General features: G+C 42.1%; 1 protein-coding gene across 9 annotated transcripts in view; it reads right to left on the reverse strand.

The window, feature by feature from the left end:
- The window catches only part of PARP11 (poly(ADP-ribose) polymerase family member 11), a 35,893-nt gene that overhangs the window by 5,933 nt on the left and 10,185 nt on the right, over window positions 1-19,775 (reverse strand). For 8 of the 9 annotated variants that reach the window (XR_014233808.1, XM_082352898.1, XM_082352897.1 and 5 more), the window contains 5 exons: window positions 12,651-12,779; window positions 11,669-11,789; window positions 9,271-9,346; window positions 6,203-6,275; window positions 5,993-6,123 (listed from right to left, as the gene is read on the reverse strand). Coding sequence is in view for 8 of the 9 variants with exons in the window: in XM_082352898.1 (XP_082209024.1) it covers window positions 5,993-6,123; window positions 6,203-6,275; window positions 9,271-9,346; window positions 11,669-11,789; window positions 12,651-12,779 (530 nt within the window). In the remaining variant the exon portion in view is untranslated. The remainder of the gene's footprint in view (window positions 1-5,992; window positions 6,124-6,202; window positions 6,276-9,270; window positions 9,347-11,668; window positions 11,790-12,650; window positions 12,780-19,775) is intronic. The other variant, XM_082352899.1, reaches the window with a different exon arrangement.

A 19,775-nucleotide genomic window follows, 5' to 3' on the forward strand; every position in this document is an offset into this window, starting at 1 on the left:
AACCCTCCCCTGTTAACTCCGTAACGAGAGCTGCCCCGTGCCTGCTCAGCTCACCCCGTGTCCGGCGCTCCCCGCTCCGCACGACAGCCGATCTATTGGCCATCAGCTGTAATTGTGAGAAAGCCACCCCCCGACGGTGAACCAGAATCTGCCTCCCTGGTACTTCTACTCTCGGTCTTAGTTATTCCCTTCTGAACACAGAACAACCAAACGCTTAACACAAAACAACTCCAAATATCCAGGAATAACTCTGAACACCGATAGGCTTTTTTCCCCAGGTGAACAGACACCACTGTCTCAACTACTCCTCCCAGGGCACAGCTTCTAGGCCTTTCTCCACCCTGGACAGCCTTTAGTGGGCAGGAATCTGCTGGACACCTTCTATTCCGAAAATGCTGGGAAGAAAGAGAAACAGAGCCCAGATGTCGTGGGACGGCGCCCAGCTGAGCTCGCTCTGCACCAGGCGTCACGCTACTGATGGAAGCTTGTCGTCAGTTAAAGCTGCCGGGGCTTTCTCAAAGCAGGCTTCTCTCGGCTCGCTAGATTTGTGCAACTGATGTCTAAATCTCATGCAATAGGTTTATTTCAATTAAGCTTTATCTTGATATAGTAATTTTAAAAGTACAGAATTTATAAAGAGCAGGCAGCTTAGGGACTGTTCGGGGCTGGGGGGAAGGACACTTGCCCTTAAATGCCAAGAGAATGGAAATGTATATGGTCGTTCTCAGAGCCCTCTGGCAGCATGTATCAAAATTCAAATGCATATGCTTTCATCTACTGGAGACAGTCTTTTCAGACCATTAAGCATGACATTAGGAAGATGTGCATTAAACAAACATTTATTTCAGAAAAAGCCAGCATGTTTTCACAAAGAACAAATTATGCCAACTTTCTTTTTGGACCTTTATGTACTGTCTGCCTTGTTTTTTTTACAATGCACATTTGTTGCTTTTCTAACTAAGAAAGAAATCTTTTTAAGAGAAGATAATCATATTTGTTTAGACTCACTGTTTCAATCTTCCAAGGTCTTTCTGACTCCTGATTAATTCACCCTACAAGTAAGCTTCCCCTTCTAGTTTTGAATCTTCCACAAGTGTGATAAGCAAGCCTCCTACATTTTCATCCAAATTCCCGACAAGAGATGTGGAAGGGCTCAAGAAGAAAGCATGCATGCCATTCAAGTTACTCTTTGATAAGACTTTTAACCAGGTATTACTTTTTCCCTTTGTATGGTCACCCGGCACCCATCTCTCCATCTCGCCTCCATCGTAAGGGCCTTTCTCAACCACTCGTAGAAATCAAGTTACACTGTCTAAGGGGCTTATCCACCTACCACTATGGCAGTCCTCTTAGTTAGCGGAGCATCAGTGAATTCATTCTGGTTTTTTCTAAGTAAACATTTCTTTAACATACGTCCTTCAAATATTAAGCTTCACGGTCTATAATGACTAGAATCCACGCTATAATCAAGATATTCACTCATCACTACTTTGCAGGCACAGATTAGAATGAACTTTGGTTTCAAAATTCACTCGAGTCTCTCTTAGATAAGATAAATGAAGTGGTGGTTAGTGAAAGAGCCGGAAGTGTGGGCACCGAAATTCTGCTCAGCCACCGGATAGGTACAGCGTCTATGGGATGGGGTGGTCACAGCTCTGCACCCCCCATGGTGTGCACGGTTTACTTTAGTGCCCATCGCCAAGGCACCCAGGACACGCGGAGACTCACACTGTGACCTTGGTCTAGAAAGGCTAACATTGGGTTCCAGGGCCTCTTGGGCTCCAGATAAACCTTCAGGGAAAGTCACAGGATTGAAACCAAACTAGGTTCTCCACCACCCTGCCCACCTTTGCCCAACCCCACATTCATCTCTGAACTTACTGAAAATGCTGTTGCACCCACTTCTCAAAGATGTCTTAAAAGTACCCTCCCCCCCAGGGACTAGGGTGCCAACCGGGCCAGGCTGGGTGTGCCCCACATTCCAAATGCAGCAGGAAGAGCTTCGCGCTCTGGACTGGAATAGGTTCGTCCAGTTTAGACCAGCGGTTCTCCCTCCTGGCTGAACACCGGAATCACTTGTAGACCTTTTTAAAGATAAAACTGTCAGAACGCAGAGGCTCTGATTCAGTGGCTCTGGGACAGGTGACAGATGCCCAGGTTAAAGAGCTTCCCCAGGTGATTTTGACAGGCAGCCAGGATGGAGAACCTCGCACCTAAATCAGCATTCTTAACAAAGCAGCAGCCTTCCCTGCTCTTATTTCCTGCTGCCTTATCCTTCCCCTCCCTGGACCAGTCCAACCGTCTCCCCTCACTGCTCTAGAATTGGGAGTGCTGGAATCAATCAAACATCGCCATGGTTCCCACCCCAAATCCGCACGTTCCCACGTCAGCTAAGCCCTCGACACTGATGGAGACCCCATGGTTCCCAGGTTAGCTCTTTCTCCCCGCCATGTTCCACAGCGGCTGTTTCCTGTCTCCCCTTTTCCTCTCTCTCCCTCACATGCCCCCCCCAGCACCTCATTCTCTGCAGGCGACCTCACTTCTTCCTTCCCCAAGGAAACAAAGTATCAGGAAGGAACTCCCTGACCTACCTCATCTCCGATCCCCTCCCCCTCCTCATCTGTAAATCTAACTGGACCACCCTGTCTCTCTCCTTCTGACCCACGTTCTCTGAGTCCCACCCCATTACCCCTCCCTCTCTCTGCTGTCTTTTAAACTCTCCCTCTGCGTAGGTTCTTTCCTATAATAATGTAAATATCCTCAGGTCTCTCCCATCTTTAAATTCGAAAAACAAAACCAAGCACCCTTCCCACGCCCACGTCACCATCTTCTCACATCTCTCACTCTCTTCACTGCCGAGCGCCTTGAAAGAGTTGTCAGCGTTTGCTGTACACACAGTATAGCATCTACCAACGTTGCTCTTGCCTAGGGTACCAAGGACATTTTATTGCAAAATCCAAAGGACGTTTTCAACATTCATCGTTCTTGGCATCTCTGCCGTATGTGACCCTGAGGACGACACATACTCGTGTCAACCACGTTCTTCCTTCGGCTCCTGTGATTCCACATTCTATGGGTTTTCTTCCACCTTATGTGGTTACTTCTCAGTTTCCTCCCTGGGCTTTCTCTTCCTCTGTTCATCCCTTCCAGAGTTTGGTCCTTACCCCCTTCTTTTCCTAATTGACATAAAATACTTGGTCATCTTATCAATTCCTTTGGCTTCTATGACCTCACACTTCCCAGTAACTCCAAAACCTTTATCTCTGTCTACACTGCTCTCTTGAGCTCCCAACCCATGTATCAACTGCTAACCCCTCCCCGTCCTCCCCAGACCAAAACCTGTTCCCACCCATTTCCCTCAGTCGATTAGAACAAATAAGTCTGAATCCTTGGAGTTATCTTTCCCATCTCCCTTACCCACCCCATCATGCACATTAAATCAAGTACCAGGCAATATCATTCTATATCTCTAATATCTCAAAACAGTCCTCTTCACTGCAGTGGTACAGATAGCACCTTGGTTCAGGCCATCCCGTGTGTCACATTTGTAAAGACTGAAGCAATTTCCTAAGTCGGTCACCCTTCTGTGATCCCTTTAAGCCCGTTTCTCAGTCTCAGCACTGCTGACGCTTTGGGCTGGGGGGCGCTTTGTTGTGGGGCCCGTCCTGTGCACCGCAGGATGTTTAGCATACCTGCCCTCCGCCCCGCAGACGCAGTGGTACCCCCCAGCCTACACCGTGACGACCAAAAACAGCTCCAGTCATTGCCTAACATCCCCTAGTGGGCAAAATCACCCCTAACTGAGAACCGCTGCTTTAAACTCCTTCTCCACAGTGCAGCCTGATAAATTATTTTTCTAAAATGCAAATCAGCTCCATCACTCTCTTGCCTAAAGTCCTGCAATGGCTTTCCACTGTCCCAGGGAAAAAACCCAAACCCCTTAGTTTGTTTACAAGGCCCCGCGTGGCCTGGCCTGTGCCAACTCTCTGACCCAGACGCCAGGTCAGTCCAACTCATAAGGCTGATGGAGAAAATCACACGACCACCCAGTGGGTCTCCCACAAACCCCTGCATGCTCTACCTCCTGAGTACTTTTCTAGCACCTTCTCTCACCATCATCCTATCTTCTGTCCTATTTGAAACCCTCTCAATGTTCTGCATTCCCTCTTGTCATCGATCTCTGGCCCATGCTGCTCCCGATGCCTGGGGTGCCCTCCCCTCTCCTCCCGCATCCAGCCCAGACGACACCGGCTTAGGAAGTGCTCCGTGACACCCCACACACACCCTACTTCTGTCCAAGCTCTGGTCCTGTGCACTCTTACATCCCGAGCGCCTAGAACAGTGCCTGGCACACAGCTGGTTCTGGAACATATTGCTGGAAGAAGGGAGGAAGGAAGGAAGGCCTGGACAACATGCAGACTGACATCTGCTGGACTCATGTGGGCTTCCCGCCTGTATGGTGAGTCACAGGTTACGTGACAATGGGGTGGACGACTTTATTTTCATCCTTCAGGCAGAGATCAGAATGACAGGCTGTCTTTAAAATGCGACTCAGTATTTTCTGCTGTCACGGCAGGTGGCAGGTTCATTTCCCATCACAGATTTCTATAGGCCGACCTCACATAACATCATGAATGGCATCTACAGAGTAAAAACATCTCCAGTGAGATTCTTAGTATATGATGTGTTGGGGATTCACTGGAACATTTCTACCACTAGGAATTAATTGAGGTCTCAAATTACGAGGAAGACTGATAGGAATTCCACCTCAGAGGCCCGATTAAGAAGAAGGAATTAAGTCTTCATCAGAACATTTTAGGAAAACTTACTTTATTCACTGAGAGAATAAGATCAAAGAAGACGGAGGCTTCCATCCTCCTCTACAAAAGAATCACCTAAACAAGACCTGAATAAAACCTAAACTCAGTTAAACTCAGTATTGTCAGAAATAAAAGTGGGCTGTGGCCAAAGACTCAAAATTACAAAGAATACAAGCTGAAAACCCTTATTTTATGATATAAACTATTATGAGAATAAAACCTGGAGTTTACTCAGGCTGTAGGAACTGACCTACCAGAAGCATGAAAGAATTCTGCATATTATCACCAAACAAAAGTCAGCCTGATTTTCAAGTATATGAGAATGAAATGAGTTAAGGCCTGGGATTCGCTTTAAAATACTTCAGCAACAACAATAGCATAGCAAAAGAGGAGATAGATTATGATGGTAAATCTAGATAAATGTTAAATCAGGATGATGGATACACAGGGTTCATGACATTAGACTCTATTATTTGAAATTCTCCTGACTAAATGTTAAATGCTTGCATTAAAAAATATTAGAAATCAAACCTTGAACACAGATTTAATAAAAGTATTTCAGAAAATCACTTATTTTAAGTAATGCTTGTTATTCAGAAAAATACAGCACAATGTGTTCGTGTGGACAATACCTGTAAGTTTCTTGTAATGGGCTTTATTTTTAGGTTAAGTGCACACCAAGCAATCCAATGGGTCATTTCCAACCTAAATTGAGTAATGAATGGAGATTTTAAATCTAGAACATAAACTCCGGGCTAAGCAGGGAATTTGAAGGTACGTTTTACAATGTCCTTCAAAACTAAAAACAAGCAAATGACTCACAGGCTAGGAAGTCTGAGCCAACAAAGTCATAGTAACAGAACTAAACAGCTTCCCAGAAGCCCTGGTAATGCTGATTCAGCCACGACGCCCAGCTCGAAACTCTGAAAGCAGTGCAGAAGAGGCTGTCAGACAGTGTTGTACGGGACGCTGGTGCTGGCTTACGGAGCAGCTCTCCCTGAGGACGAGGAAGAGAGCTGAAAAACCAGGTCAAAACACGCACAGTGCGTCTACACAGCTCACGTGGTGGTGCCACTGACAATGAATACAATTAAACATTTGTGCTTCACTGTCTCTGAGACTGTAAAAGTCTCAGAGGCCAAGGAGGGGGTTCAGAGTAGAAACTGTCTCACCTGCAAAAGAACTCCCACAAGTCTAGGTTTTGAATTCTCTGAATTCTTTTAATTCTGTTGCGATCCACTGTTTTCCCAAAGAGACTAGCAACTCCATTGTATTCGTGTGTTTGATTGTGCAAAGGAATGAGCTGGAAAGAGAAGTTTGCACAGTTTTACTGGGGTCCTTTCCAATCTCTCCCACCTGCAGTTGGTCAGTGCGGCTCTCACCTGATAGGGCAGGTCGGTATTCACATTCTCCCAGTGGAGTGGCATGGGGATGGCCTCATTTTCACAGATATAACTTTAAATAGAAAAGACAAAACAAAATATTAGAAGCTGATTAGAATCACTGTCAATGACTTAGACGTTTTCTCCCAAGCTGAATTTTCATGCTGAGGTATTGTGACAAACGCAATTAAGTGTAGTCCTTGGTTTCTTTATTTTAAAATATTTATTGAATATCGGCTTGTGTGCAGCTTTTTAGGGGCTGAATTGAGAAATCTGATGGGAAACGTCTAATCCTACATAACATTAAGATTTCAAAAATAGTCGTTTAATTCAGTCTTGTTTTTCTTATTTTTTCAGAATTTCTTTTAAATGTAGGAAGATTTTAGGTGAAGAAAAGGAATTTCCAAGACGAAAATCAAAACTTCTTGATTAAAACAACAAACCTCTTTAACAGATGTATACTGACTATTAAATACCATCCAAAACCCTCGGCTGCACGTTTGACATCCTTCAAGATCTAATTCAAACCTAAACCCTTCTCTCCTTATTGTCCACTATCCCCCTGCACGGTCCGCATGAACTCACTCAGCGGAGAAGCCAGTAAAGTTATCCACCATGTTTAAGCCACTGGATGTGAACACAGAAAAAGACAAGGATCTTGGGGAGCTTGATGGCAAAAGGCTGTAACTGATAATATTGATATGAATCCTTTCTGGTGACTGGAGGTTATGGAAGAAATTCATAAATTTCAAGTCTATCTTTAGCGTACTTTTTAACTCATTTCAACTTTGGGAAGATCACACAATCATATGATTTAAAGATGAATAGGTATAAAAAAGTGAACGGTGGACGGTTTCCCCTCCATTCCAAGTAATCACTGTTTTTAGTCTCTTGGGTATTCTTCCAGAACTTCTCGAGGTTAACACAAGCCTTTTTTTTTTTTTTTTTTTTGCACACATGAATGGTAGCATAATCATGTGTCTTTTACAGCTGCTCTTTTTTTTCACTGACTATGTTCTTAGAGATCCTTCTATATCAGTAGGTAAGAGAGCATCCTAGCACAGAGCCTGGCACAGGGCAGACACTGCTGCATGGACACACCCCTACTGATGACAAGCCCCCTACTGATGACATTTAGCCTTTTTCAACTCTTTGCTACTGTTAAGGATGCTGCAAAGAACAAGTCTGTCCCTTTGTCATTGTACATGGCCACGTGCCAATTTTTAGGATAACATCTTTGAAATGGCATTTCTGAGTCAAAGAATATATTTATTCCTGATTTTGACAGAAACTGCCAAAGTGCCCTCCTCGAAGGCTATACTCATTGACATTTCCCCCAGAAATGTAGAGAATGCCTATTTGCCAACAACCTCTCCAAAGGAGTGTGTTGTCAAACTTGAGAATTTTTGTCAATCTGATGGTAAGAAATAATCTGGTATAATTTGTATTTCTCTTATTACGAGTGAGGTTGCATGAACTGTTCAAATTCTTCTAAGAATTCTTCTGTTCTCATCCTTCTAAGGGGTTGCTGGTCTTCTATTTAGAGATTCCGAAAAGTACTTCAAATACTATACAGATGAACCCTTTGACTGTGATACCGAGTAACAATACCTTTCCCAGGTTTTCTTTGTTTTTTTTGGTTTTTTACTTTGCCTGATGTATCTTTTAGCTATGGAAAAGATTTTTGTTTGTTTGTTTAATGTTTGTAGCCTTAGTTAATTGTAAATTCCTTGCCGATAGGAAATGTACTATTCACTTTGCATGTCAAAAAATGCTCAGTGTATTCCTGTAATAAATAAACATTTGTATATCAATACCTCGTCATCTTCATCACTCTTCTGTATCCTACCTAACTGTTCTTCCTCTTTTATTATCTTGCTTTTTGTCCTCTGTTGTGGTTAATTCCCTCCCTGTCCTATCTTTGTTCTATGGCTTGTATAGTCTGTGAGAGAACAAAGTGCTTGACCCCATTACGTGCTTCTCCCCACCAAAGGGTACCAGATATAATAACACACAGTTACAATAACAATTTTCCATTATTATGTCTCATTTTTCTCCCAGATTCCATACCCTTTGAAGATAAGTAATTCTTTTATTAAAACCCTTACACTTAAGAATGAGGATGTGATGTAGCTGGTAAGGAAGTAAGATTCTCTCCCTTCCACAGAAGTACTGGAGCATTCATTATATAAGTACTTGAGTAACTTTTAAATCATGACCCTAAAATGTAAGCCAAAAGTCTCAAGAAGCTAACTGACAGAAACTTTAAAAATTTCTGTCTTTAATCCTTTCAAAATATCTCCTTGAAAGGAACAAATGGGCATCTCCTACAATTCGCATGCTAGCATTGTTTCTGTTTCATTTTAAATTCTTTGAACAACAGGAATTTCAATACTTGATTGAGGAATTGTTCCAGAAAACAGGAGACATGCCCTTCAACTCCATTCATATGAATAACAAATATTTATTCTCTTGTGGCATTTATACCTCTCTTTTCAGGCTATAGACAGCAGGAGACAGAAAAAGGAAAACTTGCCACCCAGATCCAGGAAGCAGGAGGCTGTGCCCTTGTCCCACGCATCCCCATCTTCCCAGGTCCCCTTTAGTCACTACAGATTTGAAATTACTTCTAGGAGTTGCCCAATGGGGTTCAGTGGAGGTGAAGACAAAGTGGGTAATTACCTAGGATTTATGGCCCAAATAACTGGATGGTCCTGTGAGAGTCTTTCCAAGCTAATTAAAACTTACCTCAGTAGGTTATGTTAAGGATTTATAGCAGAGAGCATAAAGCATTTTGTAACTACCGTGCAAAGTGCTCTAAAGAACTGAAAAATACAAATATATAAGGGGAAATGAAAAGGACAACAGGAAAGGAAATGCCAGCAGAAAATAACAATACTGCTCTTGCATCAATGAATGTGAAATTCAGTACAGAAAAGATCAATATTAAGATTATTAAATAACCTACTGAAACATTTTCAGTTTATTTGTTCCTCTGTTAAATATTAAGGAAGAAAAGAGAGAGAAAAAGCCCACTCTTGCTTTCCACCCCATTCTCTCCACAATACCTGAAAGCACTGATAGAAAAAGGGGCTCTTTTTATTAAGCGCTGTTTTCCAGTGGTGAGATTCATCTGCTTCATTTCTGTGCAAAAAGACAAAGATGTTAGATAAGTCCACAGAAACACACTGTGCTGTAAATTGTCATGAAAATTTCTAGCCACACTACATGATGGTCAGGGAATCACGGAGCTTTGGGAGTAGCTACTAAGCACAGTATATTAGGGATACTTGACCAACATCTGTTTATCATGGCATAAAAATAAGCTTCATCGCTTGATCTAAGCTCACACAGGAGGAAGCTAACCTCATACACGGCTCAGTATGTAAGGTCTATCCCTTTCTGTACCATACTTGGGTTAAACTGACCTGAAAATAGGAGAGTTCTCAACTTAGGAAAATTAAGAGTACTAGAAAGAGAAAGAAATTACAGTACTGAATCTTCTGGTTGGCTTCTTAAGTGAAAAATGTTACTTTGATTTCTCCAAAAATTTTGGAAATGATAAAAAAGATATATTACCATGATAAAACGTGTACAATTCACAGAGTTTCAAAAATTTGTACATTTCTTGCCTTCTCTTTAAATTGTACACCTAAACCAAAAAAATAGAAAACCTAGCTAGACTCAACACAGACTTATATGGAAGATTCTAGTGATGAAAGACTAATGAACTAACTAAAGTATCATTTTCTTCTTTCCTCTGTTCCTCAGCTGTGGCAATATTTACTAGGCCCCCCTCTTCATTCCCACAAAGTTAGGTGCTAAGTCTTAATGTGAGATTCTCGTCAGTTTACCTTGCCTAACTGGCATCATTCCACGCCAAGGTAAAGGGGTTCACCCATCCAGGCCAATGCTGTGTGAAGTGTGTTTGCCCTTTCCGTATTCTCCTAGGCTCTGCACACACTGGCGTGACCACCGTGCAGGAAAAAAGAAAGGTCATCCCAGCACATGCAGTGAAGCCTGTGCTGCGTTCTTCTTATACTACCTCGTTTTGAGTTTGCTTTTCACCATTTTTATAGAGAAGCCGAGCTGGCTTGGGGCAGAACCATGGGGGCTAACTTTACAAGTGGTACGTGGGAAATGCTAATACCTGTACCTCTGAAGCAGTGTCATCACACAGAGGAGCGGGAGCTGGTGCTATTATATGTGACCCCTATTCTTTGATGAAGACTTAAATAAACTGCACCGTCTGAGAGAAATCTTCCAAAAAATACAGTTTACGAGAAAATATTCTTTCAGAAAATGCGGCTTGCTGGGCTACTACCAAAAGCTCTGACAAACTCCATCCTCTACATGAAGCTTGATGTCTGCACATTGTGATGTCTCAGTATGGCTTCAAAACTGACAGGTGTACACGAGACTGAAGTGTCTGCCGACACCTTCCGTCTAAGACAAATGTCAGGCCCCCTTAAAGGCAGCCTATTTGCCTAATGTCGTAAAATATGCTTAGTCAGGAGTAAGAATCTAATGGCTTTAACTCTTGATTTAAAAAAAATACTAACTCTGGGGGCACAACAGTCATTAGAGATCTGATTGCATCAGTGTCTTAGTGGACAAATCTCCTGCAGCATGTCTGGGCCTTGGCTCCTCCCAGGGAATCTCCTAGGGTTTCAACACCCTCCCTCACCACAGTACAGCACTGACTCTGTCATAACGACTCTACTCACAGAAAATAGGAAAGAACATCTACAGGACTGAGCTGTGTGGCAGCCCAAAGGCGCTTTTGTTAAGAAAGCCTCCCCCTCCAGGTTTTGTTTGCCTCTAAGCGGTAAACAGCTGAGGCTGGCAGCTTGAAACTGCAGGGTGAGTCCAACAGGTTTCTCATAGGGTCCCTAAAAACATGCCCATGTATCATGGATGAAATACAAAGCGGGGCTGATTTCCAGATTAGCTGGTTAATCTGTGAAAGAGCCAACAAAATCAGAAAGTGGCAGGCGGCAATGTCCGTTGAAGAGTAGTTTTCTAGGAAAGACACCAAGAGATGGGTCATTCAGCTGAACTTTGGTCTTAAAACTCAATCCAGCTACCTATGACTCTGTCGTGTAACCTCTCTGATTGATCCTTAAAATATCTGACTGATCCTACCTATTTCAAAAGGCTGAGAGGATGATGAATAAAACAATGGCTTAGAGGTGTTCTGTGTTCCTTAGAAGAGAAGCATTACAGGAAAATACAGGACAATCTCCATATATGTTAGTATCTATAAGCATATAAATAACCTTTATAAAAGGCAATGTTGCTCAAAAAGATTTTAAATCTTGAATTTTTGTACAGGTATTTTTATGTGTTACAAAAAGTATTTACTCTGCTGTCTGCAAGTATGTCAACTAATCCTGATTTTCAGAACTGCAGATTTCACCATATCAACATACTAAGAACACACAACTATTAGGGAAAAAAACATACCTGCAAAGTCTATCTTGTAGCTGAATTTGGAAGTAGTAAAAGAAATGGAGCCACAAGGGTTTGTTTTGAAGCTTTTTTCGATATCTTCACTGCTAACTGAACACTGAATGTTGGTATCCGGCTTTAAGACAAACCAGAAAGTTCATTTACCAGCTGTTCACAGGAATGGCTTGGCCACAAAGGCAGTAATGGGGGACGGAGACCGAGATTGGAGGGACAGAGGAAACTTACTAATCACCTGTTCTAGTTCCCAACACATGGGGAGAATCACAGCTAAGACAGCATATGGAAAATAGCTTAAGGATTTCCAGCAAAGAAACTTCAACAACTGGTTATAAGGACTTTTTTCAAAGTACTACAGTGTTTCCAAATTATTGCCAAAAATTACACATCTTAAGTGGCTCAAATCAAATCTTCTTTAAGTAGCCTTGTAAGCAAAAAAAAAAAAAAAAAAAAGTCCACAAGCTCTTGAGTATGGGTTCAAGTCTCAGCTTAACCGTTAACGAGCTGTGTGACTCAAGACCAATTACAGTAACTTTTCTGAGTTGCACTGTCTTTGGCTGTAAGACAGAGTGCTAGAATATGCTTTCAGGTTGCTGTGAGGCTGGAGGAGAAGACATCTCTACACCCCCTAACCTAATACCAGGAGCACAGAGGCGTTTAAGACCGGCTTGGTTGCTTCCCCTTCCCTTTGTCCACCAAACCAGGCCTGGCCTTGCTCACATGTGCCGAGACCATGTACCCCTCAGTCACACTTGCACTCTGGACACACCGAAAACACACACCATTTCTTCTAAGTAAACACTGTGAAAACCTGGGGAAAGGAAAAGGACCAGAAGAATTTCTGATTTTTCTTTTCGTTTCGCCCTCTGACTTCCCTGAGGTTTGATTTCTTTCGGGTGTTGCCCGTACTCCTTTTTCACACTGGCACAATGGTGCTCCGTGAGTCCAAACCCCGCCTGCTCCGCCGGAGGGGCGCTACCTGAAACATGTGCCACTTCCCGCACTCCGCCAGGTAAAACCAGCCCCACTGCGTGTCTGACGTGTCCATCTCATCCATCTCGCTGTTTGTAGTCTTGGATAAGAATTCTTCTGCTCTGTGAAACATCTCCTGAAATGCCGGGAAGAGGGAGAGGAAGAAATCGTTTTCTTAATAACCAGTGTGCTTTTCACATATCATTTTTCTTCTCACAAAGAGCTGTATTCCAACAGTGATGTTGACAAATAGCATTCTATCTCGCATACTGGCTCTGAAGATAAACATATTAAAATGTTAAATTATCACATCTGCACATCTTTCTTGGACATGGGCCATAACATTCCAGTTTTTTAGCAGCAACTGCTACAGAAACGATTTGGGTGTTTTGGGTTAATTGCTTATAAGAAAAATTCCATAGTGGACTGTTTAGAAAGAAAAAGGAAAGATTCAGTTTGGGATTATGAAATAAACCACAAATTTACTTTTTTGTTTAAACTGTCCACGATCTGATTAAAAAATCTGGTCTTTATTTTAAAAAATGTTCACTATCCTCACACTTAACAAATAACACAAACAATCAGACACTTAGGTGGGTATATCAATGTCCACACAACCACTTAAGTAAGCTGTATCAGCACCTATAAGCACTCCAGATTCTCAGTTTAGTGCCAAGAAATTTCTGTCTTATCAAATGTTCACGCATTTGGTCAAAAGGATCCACTATCACAACTAGTTAAGACCAAATACAACTGATTTTTGTTTTAAATATTCATATTCCGGGAATTCCCTGGCGGCCCAGGGGTTAGGACTAGGCGCTTTCACTGCCGGGGCCTGGGTTCAATCCCTCGTTGGGGAACTAAGATCCTGCAAGCCGTTCGGCACGGCCAAATAAATATTCATATTTCATTTAGTGGCACAGAAAGATGTTTATAGCATATAGTGTTGAGTACAAAGAAAGTTACGATAAATAGAAATAGTATGATCCGATTTTAATAAAAAATACATCTATATTTACCCACATGAATGTTTGTGTACGTGTCTGTATATGTATGTGTGGGTATACGCATATGTACATACACACAGAAAACGTCTGGATGGATACATAAACATTTATCATAGTTTTTCCTGAATATTAGGATAATAATAATATTAATCCTTATAGGGCTCTTACTATGTGCCAGGTGCTGTCCTCAGTACTGCACAAGTAATAAGTCACTTGGGCCTCACAACAACCCTTTAAGATATGTACTATTAATACCTCAAATTTATAAATGAGGAGGTCACACAACGGGGATGCCAGGATTCAAACCCAGGCAGTCTGGATCCAAGGTCTGTCCATGTAAGCACCATAGGCTACTACCTTATACTTCCTTATCAATGACTTTATAATCTTGCCTGTATTATGTACACATTATTTTTGAAAAGTTTTAAACATTTTTGGGGGGAGACTGTGATGAAAAGGAGGTCATCAGAAAAGGGGCGAAGACGTTAGTCAAAGAAGATTCAACTTTATCTGGAATGTGGCTTTCTGTTCTCATTCTTTAAGGGTTTTTAAATTATTAATTTAAATTTGCACAGCTAACACATGAAAATCTCTCCTTGCAAAAAACCAGAACATTCAAGATAAAGCTAAAGACTCTTTTTGACTATCACTTCCATTCCTGGTACCTCTCACCTTCCTTCGCCAGGGTTAATCAATACTGTTTGCTTACTGTGCAATTTTCACGCTTTGCTCTGTGTGGGTGTGTTTCATCATATACACACATATAAACTTATATGGTTTCTGCTGATTTGTTAAAAATTTGATTTCCTATATCTCTTTTTCTTTAACAAAGAATATGTACTATACTTGGGTAATTTGGAAAATATTTGTTTTAAATTTCATTGTTTAAAGTGTACAGAGGTGGTGTAACCTGGGATAAGCTTCCATGGCCTTGTTAAGACCACAGCTTCCTCCTCACAGAGCCTGGATGAAAGGCTCCTTCCTCCCGGGGCTGCTGGGAGAGGTGGTGCTTGGTCCTGCAGCAAAGTACCAGGCACAGCACCTGAGCTCAGGGAATGGGGGCTTGTTATTTTCTCATTCACGTTTGGAAACTCTCTCCAAGGGATGCTTTGTGATTATGTTCGGGATTTTTCCTTCATGTTTTAAAGTGGACTGGCGACTAAGAAATGAAAACCAGAACACCCTAGGAGCAAGAGCTGCAGATTTGGGGCCCGCTATTTACCTTATGTATCTTAACCCAATAAAAAAGGCAATGATTTAAAATTTAAGATCAGTTGTGTAGGTTAACTATTCACAACACCTGCTCTTCCTTCTATGACTTATTGTTCACATAATTTGCTCATTTTACTCTGAGAGACAAAGAAAGCGAGAGTGACTTAAATTTAGTTTTTTTTCTGAAAATAACCAGAAAAATTTGGAAGGATGAGATTCAAGGAAATAGTTAAGATAAATATGTGGCTTATGAGTTCCATCTAGGAGAAAAGGGAACGGGAAATAGGAAAGCCCCCTTTACACAGCATACATGCAACATGTGTGCTTTGCTACGTCACACTGTTCCCAAGACCGCACCGTGAGCCAGGTTACAAGTGGACGTGTTTCACCAAAGTCCCTTCAGAGCGTCCTGTCATGAGCAGCTCTCGCGGGGGGAGGTGGGCAGGATAGACTCGTCTCACATTCATCCCTATGCGGAGAGGGCAGCACCACAGACAGCTACCACTGCCCTGAAGCGCTTCAAATTTTATAAAATTCCTTGTCAGTTTACACAAATTTTTTCCTGTACAACCCAAGGCACAGGAGAAGTCATTCTCCAATTAACTTTAGGGAGAAAAAACCAAAGCAGAGAAGATACAATTATGTTGTCTAGAATCATGGAGCTGGCAGTTCAAAGAAGATTCTAGAAACACCCGAGGCCTCCGGACCGTCAGCTCTTCCCTAAGCTATCGGCCCCCTGCCTCCTTTTCCTACATGGACAGTTGTTCCTTCTCTCCTCTGGGGCCAAAGCTGAATGTGACTGCTTTGCTTCACAGATGCTATGGCTTTCTTTCCAAAGACTCAGACACAGTTCGTAAGACTGACTCTTATGGTTTGCTACAAGTTCATCCTCCAAAGGAATGGCTATTCTGTATAATTAGGCTCAAAGAGTTAAGTCAAGCTTCAACGAACAACTTTAAAATACTGTAACCAGAGTATTAATGGATCTAGGATAGAATACATTTACAGGCAACAAAAGGAGTGTGCACCAGTTGTCCACCAGGGAAAAGGCAGTGAATGAATGTTAGTGGAATGAATTAGATCAGCCACAACACCATCATCTGCCTTGCTTTTCCGGTTTTTAATTGGCAGACGATGATACTTCCTGCACTTCAGGCTGAGGAGGACAAAAAAGCTAGTATAAATTGGAAAAGCGTTTTGTAAATTTTCCAGTGCAATGGGTATGCTGGTGGAGCTTGTCTGCAACGCTAACTATTCCAACCGGAATACTTATGCAGCCTGGGAGCAATCAACCTGGATCATCAAATTGAAAGGCCAGGTGGGAGATGGGCTTAAAATCAAAATCCTGGTCTATGGGAGAAAAATAATACCACCTTCCAGTTTGGTTAAAACCTTTCTGATGAGTTTATTAAAATAAACAAAATATAATCTATTTTGTTAGGATAAACATAACACCTTGAGGAAATCATAGCTGGTAATGAAAACTTCCTTGTCTCTTATAGGAAGAAGGTCCAAAACTGGATACTGAAAGCTTACAATCAGGGTGGAACTTTTGGAATGACGGAGTAAGGAGTGCAGTGGGCCCCTCCCCAGCAAAACTGCATTTTAACTGGTGGACATTGTTTAAAAGAACAACAACATTTAAAGTCTCTGGAAATTGTCTTAAGATCATCTAGCGAATAGAGAAATATTTATTCAGGAAAATCTACTAAATCTCCAGAACAGGCAAGAGTCTGGCATTTGGGCCGAGATCTGGTCCACCACTCCCCACCCCACCCGCTCAGTGTTGCAGACGAGAAGACAGGGGCTCCCTTTCCCTCCAGCTCCCAATCTGGGCCTATTTCACTCTGGAAGGGTCAGGCTGCCCACAAGTGGAGAAGGTCTACTCCGGGCAGGCAACACAGAGGACCAATCTCCTTTCCTCTACCCGGTCCCCACTCATTTGGTGGAAGCTCCAGTCCAGGCCCAACCGGCTGTGAACACTGGGCCCTGATTGCTCCCACCCAGGTACAGGGCGGTTTCTAGGGTAGTGGTTTCACGGCAGGAGGGGTAAGTCAAGTAGACCAGGGGCTGCCACCACCCCTCCCACCCAGGGTGTCACTCTGGGAAGAGTGGGCTCCCAACTCCAGCTCCAGTGACACAGGGGTTCTACTGCAGGAGGAAAAGCACATCCTAAGGACAAAGAGATCCATGACTCTGCCTGAGGGGACTGATTCTACGTGTAACGGAGTGTAGAGAACCTCACGTCTAAGAGCATTATCGAAAAAAATGGAAATCTTTGATGAAAAACAATTAAGGAGAGGCCTGAAGCTCTGATACAAGCAGAATGGCACAGTAGGCAGAAATTTAATATAGAGAACCAGGGACAGCCAAGAAAGCCCTCCTGGGATTATAGTCAACGGTGGGAGTCAGGAAGGCTGTGCACAAGCTCTAGGCGGTATCTACCCAGGAGCGGTCAGAGCAGGTCATGGGGCAGACGTGACAGCATTCCCAAGGCTGCACACAGACCCATCAACACAGGGGGGTGGCCTCACTGGCACAAGGGGGTTAAACATAACCTCTGACCAAACACTGAGCGAACTATCCTTTCTCCACTGAGTCTTACTTTTATAGAAAATCAGTTGTCTGTTTGTTTGTGGGCCTATTTCTGGACCCTCTATTCTGTTCTAATAAACATTTTCTCTATCTTGATACCAATACTACACTGTAGTGTTAGCACTCCAAATTTATTCTTCTTTTTCAGAAGTGCTTTGGCTAGTCTAGATCTTTTCAATTTTGATTGGGATTGCATAGTGACCTATCTGGAAGAATTGGCATCTCAACAGTATTGAGTATTCCAACCCGTGAGTGAGGTACATCTCTTGACTTATTTAGGTCTTACTTAACTGTTTCAATGTTTTACAGTTTTCAGTGTACAGTCCTGCATATCACTTATGCAAGATTCACGACTAAGTATTTCATATTTTTGATACCATTGCAAATGGAATTGCATTTTAAATTTCAATTTCTGATTGAATGTTGCTAGTACATAGTGATACACTGATTTTTGGATATGGTTCCTGTATCCAGCAACCTTACTAAACTCACTTATTAGTTCTAGGAGATTTTTGGACATTCCATCAGATTTTCTATAGGCATTAGATAGCTAGCTAGCTAGCTTTACTTCTTTCTTCTAGCATATAGATGCCTGTTATTTCTTTCTCATGCCTTACTGCACTGGTTGTAATCTCCAGTACAATGCTGAATAAAGAACAGGCATTATTTCCTTGTTCCTGATCTTAGTGGGGAAGCATTTGGCCTTTGACTACTAAGTTTGATATTAGATACAGGTATTTTGCAGATGCACCTTGTGTCAGGGGTCCCCAAGACCACTCTCTGGTTCACAAGAACTCACAGGACTCAGAAATTGTTCTACTCATGGTTACAGTTTATTACAGTAAAAATATACAAAGTGAAATAAACACAGGGGAAAAAGTAGGTGGGATGAAGTCCAGAGGAAACCATGTACAAGCTTCCAAGCGGCCCCTCCCAGTGGAGTCACACAGGACACGCTTAATTCTCCCAGCAACCATGTGTGACAAGTGCAAAGTGCTGCCAATCAGGAGTGTTCACCTGAGCCTAGGTGTCCAGGGTTTGTATTGGGAGTTGGTCATGTAAGCCTATAGCGCCTTTGTGAATGACCTCAGCTGCTGAAGTTCCAGATCTCCAGAGGCAAGGAACTCACCATAAATCACACTTCTAGTATAAACTTTCTGGACAGACTGGTGGAGGATGGCTGAAGTTTTCAGGCGTGCAGATACACTCATGAGACAAACCATTCCAGGAGTTCAGTTCTCTGGAGCTAGGCAAAGGACAGTCATAGAAACAGGCCTTTCTTGAGAATGTGCAGGGTTTGAGCAACCGAGGCCTGCTGAGTTAACATTTTCTGCACACCCCGTATCAGGCTGAACAAGTTCTCTTCTTATCCAAGGTTGCTGAGGGTCTGTATCAGGAATAGATACTGGATTTTGTCAAATGCTTTTTCTGCATGCATTGAAATAATCACACAGTTTTTCATTTTAGTTTGCTTATATAATGAGTTACACTGATTTCTGTTCAAATATTAAACAAACCTTGCATTTTGGGGATAAACATCATTTGATAATGATGCATTAACCTTCTTATATACCGTTAGGTTTGATTTGCAAAAATTTTGTTTAGAATTTTTGCATCTATGTTCATTAGGGATATTGGCCTGTAGTTGTCTTTTAATGTCTTTGACTGGTTTTGGAATTAGGGTAATGCCAGTTTCATAGAGTGAGTTGTGAAGTATTACCTTCGTTTCTATATTCTGAAAGTTTGTGCAGAAAGGTATTATTTCTTCCTTAAATGTTTGTTAGAATTCGCCAGTGAAACCACTGGGCCTAGAGTTTTCTTTGTGGGTAGGCTTTTTCTTTAAATTTAAATTCTTTGGTAGATATTGGGCCATTCATGTGATTTATTTCTTCTTGAGGGAGCTCTGGTAGTTTGTGTCTTAGAAAATATGTCCATTTCATCTCAGCTGTCACACTGATTGACATTAAGTTGTTCATAACATTCCATTATTATCCTTTAACGTTTGTAGAATATGTAGTGATATTATCTCTCTCATTCTCAATATCGGTAATTTGTATTCCTCTTTTTCTTTTTCCTTTTGGTTTCATTTTCTCTGTTGTTTTCATTTCAGTGCTTTGCACTCTAAACTTTATTTCTTTGCTCCTGCTTGAGCTTAATTTGCTCTTCTCTCATTTCTTAAGGAGGAAGCTGTGGTCATTGATTTGTGACATTTCTTTTTTGATATAAGCATCAGTATAGCTATAAATTTCCTTCTAAGAACTGTTTTAGCAGCATACCACAAATTTGATATGCTTTTATATGTTCTATTTTCCCTTTTT

Source organism: Balaenoptera borealis (assembly GCF_965194805.1).
Source record: "Balaenoptera borealis genome assembly, chromosome: 13".
NCBI classification, from domain to species: domain Eukaryota; kingdom Metazoa; phylum Chordata; class Mammalia; order Artiodactyla; family Balaenopteridae; genus Balaenoptera; species Balaenoptera borealis.